General features: G+C 36.2%; 1 protein-coding gene across 1 annotated transcript; it reads left to right on the forward strand.

Moving 5' to 3' along the window:
- The first annotated feature begins 3,488 nt into the window (after positions 1-3,488).
- LOC123254601 (olfactory receptor 51G2-like) lies at positions 3,489-4,445 on the forward strand. Its single transcript, XM_044683586.1, has one exon. It carries the CDS (start codon positions 3,489-3,491, stop codon positions 4,443-4,445), a length of 957 nt encoding a protein of 318 aa, XP_044539521.1.
- The last annotated feature ends 1,156 nt before the right edge of the window (positions 4,446-5,601 follow it).

Below are 5,601 nucleotides of genomic sequence, written 5' to 3' on the forward strand. Positions count from 1 at the left end.
TCTATCCCCTGATACAGATTACTTTCTCTTGAGATTTTTCTGAATACAGTTGTCTGGAGATATTCTATTTTATGATGAATTGTGAACTTTACAAGATAATTTTGATTATGTCATATTTGATTTTTGATTTTGTACCTGACTTTAGAAACTAACTCCTGACAACTCTATCATCTTCTAAATCATGTCTTTCTATTTTCTCTCTTTTTTTGCAGGACAGAAGATAATAATAAAATACTTTGCTAAAAATCAAGGTAAGCAAGGAAATATATACTGAAAAAAAGCTGTAAAACGATTTTAAGTTCTAAAGAATTAACCCTGATCCTTCCTTGGAATTCAAGTCCTTCTACAATCTGATAGCAATAATTTGCTATTCCAGTCTTATTAAATTTTTCTCTATTTAATTCATTATATCTTCCTGTCAAAATAGACGAAAAGATATTTCCTAAAATCTACATATTATGTTTTTGCATCAGTGTATTTTTAGAGTCCATCTATATACCTGGAATACATTTGCTTCTCATCTGTGTTGTCTTATGAATTAGAATTAGAATGTGAACTCTCAGAAACAGGGATTGTCTTGCTTTTCTATTTATATCTCTAGAACATAGCACAATGATTTGCCTGGAATAAGTACTTAATAGATGCTTTGTTCCTTCATTAATTTATAGGAATTTTTTTCTTTATTTCTGCTTTGCAAATGAGTCCTCAAGTCCTTGGAAGTATTAAAAATGTTCAAATGGGGCACCTGGGTAGCTCAGTGGATTGAGAGTCAGGCCTAGAGATGGGAGGTCCTAGGTTCAAATCCGGCCTCAGACACTTCCAGCTGTGTGACCCTGGGCAAGTCACTTGACCCCCATTGCCCACCCTTACCACTCTTCCACCTAGGAGCCAATGCACAGAAGTTAAGGGTTTAAAAAATGTTCAAATGGTTGTACCAAAGAGATTATGATTGGCCTAGAGCTGGGACCAAATTACCTCTTTGATTTTTCAAATTACGATACTCTATGTTTATTGTTTGACTCAGAACAAAAATATCCAAAGGGGTAAGATAAACCCTAAAACAGTAAGAATACTATTGTAGAGAGAAATTTATTCTTTCAAGTCTACTGCTTCAGTCCAAGGTACAGAAGATTGGGGTTTCACCTTTAAGTTATATTACAAATATTCAAACTTCCTTATTCCCATTGGTATGTCGAATGTAGAATAAATGAGATCATCTTTGTCTGTGGTCAGAAACATGAAAGATCATTTAGTTTTTCTTTATTAACCAATTGACAATCACTCATTACAACTTATGCTGTGAGTTATACTAAGTGTTAATGATATAAAGGCAAAAACACACTCTCCAGTCTCAGGAGCTCATATTCTCACTGCAGAAACAATATGCATACATACATGCATACATATATATTGTGCATATTGTAAGAAATTATATGCATGCACACCCATAGCATTCGACTGGGACCTCCCCCTCATCCCTATGGAACATAAGGTTGTTTCTGAGTCTTGAAGGAAAACAGGGAAACTAAGAGGTGCAGGTGAGAGCAAGAAATTTTGATCATGGGGGAAATGCCAGGAAAAAAAAAATTGAGTTGGAAGATGAAATGATGGAATGTCATGTAAGGAACAATAAATAGTCCAAAATAGCTTGCTCATACAATATTTTGAGGGGTGTGAAGTTAAAAAGACAGGAAAACAGAAAGGAGGAAGTTTATAAAGGATTTTAACTGCTAAGGCTGTAAATATATAGCCTTAAAATTTAAACAGATTCAATTGCATTTATAAATATAACCTAAATGTAATGGGTATTTTTTAAGTAGGAAATCTATTGAGTAAAAAGATGACATAGCCAGACCTTTACTTCAGGAAAATTATTTTGGTAGCTGAGCATCAGAGGTTGGCTTGCTCAGATGAGCCAAAAGGGAAACCAATTATGAGGTTTTTGCAATAATCCAGATGAGAGGTGATTAGGACTAGTAAATTTGTCATTGGAGAAAACAACTCATCAAGATAAAAGCAATAAGAAAATAGATTCAATATATAGAATCAAAATGATGCAAAGGAAATTGTGTAACTCAAAGTTTAGTGGTGTCCACAATATTAAAAAGGTAGTTCAAAAGAGGAAAGATTTGTGCTATAATGAACTCTCCTTAAGCAATTTTGAATGTAAGATAAATGCAAGATATCCGGTTAAAACTGTCCAAAATGTAGCTGGTGAAGCCAGACTAGAATTCCACAAGAATTAAGACTGTATAGCTAGATCAAGGAATTGTCTGGGTAAAAAAAATTGCTAATTTAACTAATGAAAAATACAGAGATCATCATGAAGTAGGATATGAGGAGAAGAGAGGCCAGGATAGAGCCTTGGGTAAAACTCATGTTTAGTGGACACTACACAAATGAAGAACCAACAAAAAGCATTGAAAAGAAGTTGTTAGAACTGGAAGATAGTATTATCATGAAAACCTAAGAAAGAGAGAGCATAAAGGAGCTGAAAAGTGATGATTAGTGTAGAGAGGTAAAAGATTCTTGGGACATAACCTGCCCTAAAACTTTCCCTCTTTTCCCAAGTAGTATTGGATTTTTTTTCTATTCTTAAATGAATAGCTAAGTGAGATAGTGGAAAGAGTTTCAGGAATGGAGTGAGGAAGACCAAAGTTCAAATCCAGCCTCAGACATTTATTAGTTGTATGACCCTGGGCAAGTTACATAACCCTTGTTTGCCTCAATTTCCTCATCTGTAAATTAGAGATAATTGTACCTACTTTCAATGATTGTTGTGAGAATCAAAAGAAATAATAATCAAAAAGCATTTAGCTTAGAACCTGGCACATAGTAGATGTTACATAAATATTAATTATCATTAAATCAGAAAACTTCAGAGTCAAGAAGAACATATAAGGGCAACCTAAGCCAATACACATTTTCAAGAACAATTTTTTTCTTGTCTCCAGTTCACATAAAACTTTCTTCCACTCAATGGTATCTATTGCTCTAAGTTAAAATTTATATTTCAATTTATTGAATTCAACCGCAATTATTCTTATTTATTCATTTAATCAGTCAATTTATTAAGGCACATACAATGTGTGCAGCATTGTGCTAAATGCAGGTGAAGATCCATAGATGCTTAAACTATAGCTCCTGTCCTGATGCAATTTATAATAATGCAGTATAGTCCTTTTTGCTAAATTGGCCTCAGTTAAACTAGGATTTATACCCACTATCATAAAGTTGGTCAAGAAGCACTTGCAGTGCTTATTTTTAATTTCCTTTAAAAGATATGTATTGATACTTGACTTCTTGACTACTACCACACTCCAAATCTCTATCCTGAGAGTAAGTGTCTAAAGTTTAAAGTGTCTAAAGCAACTAATAAAATCTAAAGTTGTCTTGTGTCCTATAGACACATAAACTTCTAATATCTTCTTTTCTTCCTAGTTATCATGTCTGGAAAATCACTCTAAGCAGGACCCTCCTGTGGCCTAATGTTGACATACAATAGTACTACTTTTCAGCCAGCTGTCTTCATCTTGACAGGCCTCAGAGGACTTGTAGGGGCCCGTTTGTGGTTGAGCCCACTACTGAGTTTAATGTATTTCATCACTTTTTTGGGCAACTGCACATTACTGTATCTGGTGAAGATTGACCACAGCCTTCAGGAACCACAATACCTGTTTCTATCCATGTTGGCAGGGGCTGATCTTGGTCTGTCTGTTTCAACATTATATTCTGTTTTCTTGGTCTATATTCTTGGCATCAATGAGATTACATTTGATGGTTGCCTCACTCAGCTTTTCTTCATCCACACTTTCTCTTCTATGGGCTCAGGGATCCTCTTATCGATGGCTTTTGACCGTTTTGTGGCCATCAGTCGCCCACTGCACTATACCACCATCCTCACACACACACGCATTGCCAAAATGGGACTGGCAACTTTCTGGAGGGGTGTTTTCCTCATGACTCCATTACCTATCCTTCTTAAGAGGCTTCCTTTCTGTAAGGGTCAGACATTATCCTACTCCTACTGCCTCCACCCGAATGTGATGAAGCTGGCCTGTGGTCCTGTCAAAATCAACATTTTCTATGGTCTGGTGCTGGTCCTTTGTTCATTTGGACTGGATTCTGTGCTCATTGGCCTTTCCTATATTCTCATTCTCAGGGCTGTGCTAGGCATTGCCTCTAGAGAGGGAAGGCTCAAGGCACTCAACACCTGTATTTCTCATATTTTCATTGTCCTCATCTATTACATGCCACATCTTTCAATTACACTGATGCACCGGATTCCTCACCAAAGCTCACCACTGACGCATGCTGTCCTGGGAAATCTCTATCTCTTCATGCCCCCACTGGTTAATCCCATAGTGTATAGTCTTAAAACCAAACAAATCCGTGCTGCTATCCAGAAGATGTTCAAGGTATGGAGGAAAGGAAATGGTACATGATGGCTTTGGGTAGGAAATAAAGTGGATGTCCCCCTTCTCCATACTGGAAGGGTGGAGATATAACTTTTCTTTCCAGATCCAATAAGTGGATAAGAGATTTCTCATTTTAAGTTCTTGGATTTTTTCTGGCTTAGCATTGCTCTCCAAATATTGATTTGAAATCTTTACACATCCAGGTAGTAGAGGTGGAGTAAATATTGTAGAGAGGAAGGCAATAGGAGGGAAAAAAACACTATGAAGGACCCATAAAGATTATGCAAATATCCAAGAGAAGTTTCTTTTGGTCTCTAATTCACCCAGAACTTTTTTCCACTCTCAGTTTTCTTTCTCAATCTGAATTGAAATTTTGATTTCATTTTATTGGATTCCACACCAGTTATTCTTATTTTTGATTATTCATTTAGTCAGTCAAAAACACATAAACATGGTAGGAAGAGGTTACTCCCATGTAGATAATATAGTTTCCAGAATCTAAGTTTTCCTCAGAATCTGAGAAAGAATGGGATTTTTGCTTAGGATAGAATTTGTTTAAGCGATGACTAAGATACATTCTATACCTCAGAAATGTTTCATTTTGAGCCTTTGTGGGAAAGAGAATTCTGAATATTTCTAGGAACTGTCAAAAGCTGATATTCCGTTATCCAACTGGTCAATCATATCAACAGTATTCTGCAGAATCCAAGAGACAAAATAAAGAAAGTCTCCCAATCACCATTGATTTGAATCACTACCTGTCCTACTCCCCTTATGAAAGATAGGGAGGTATCATGGATCAGTCTCCAAGTTCATAAAGGGAAACAACACTCATCTAGAATGAATATATGTCCTATCTCCCATCATCCCTACTAGTATGCACTGCTCATCTAACAGTTTTTAAGGGTATTTCATTAAAGCTGTTCTGTGATATGTTGATTAGCTATCACCTTCTTCTCCAGGAGTGTTCCTTTCTAAAGAACTGATCACTTCAAAATAAAACCTTGTTCCCCCTCCCCCGAGTGGTATTGGAGATTCACTGTGAAATTCTGCTTCATAATGTCCAAAGCATCCTTTACTCCCTCAGACTGTCTTCACATGGACATTTTCCCCCATAATTATGTTCTAGGACAGAAAAGTGATACAGTAGATAGAGGACTAGGCCTGGAGTTAGGAAGACCTG

The sequence above is a fragment of the Gracilinanus agilis genome, unplaced genomic scaffold (assembly GCF_016433145.1).
Source record: "Gracilinanus agilis isolate LMUSP501 unplaced genomic scaffold, AgileGrace unplaced_scaffold262, whole genome shotgun sequence".
Taxonomy (NCBI): domain Eukaryota; kingdom Metazoa; phylum Chordata; class Mammalia; order Didelphimorphia; family Didelphidae; genus Gracilinanus; species Gracilinanus agilis.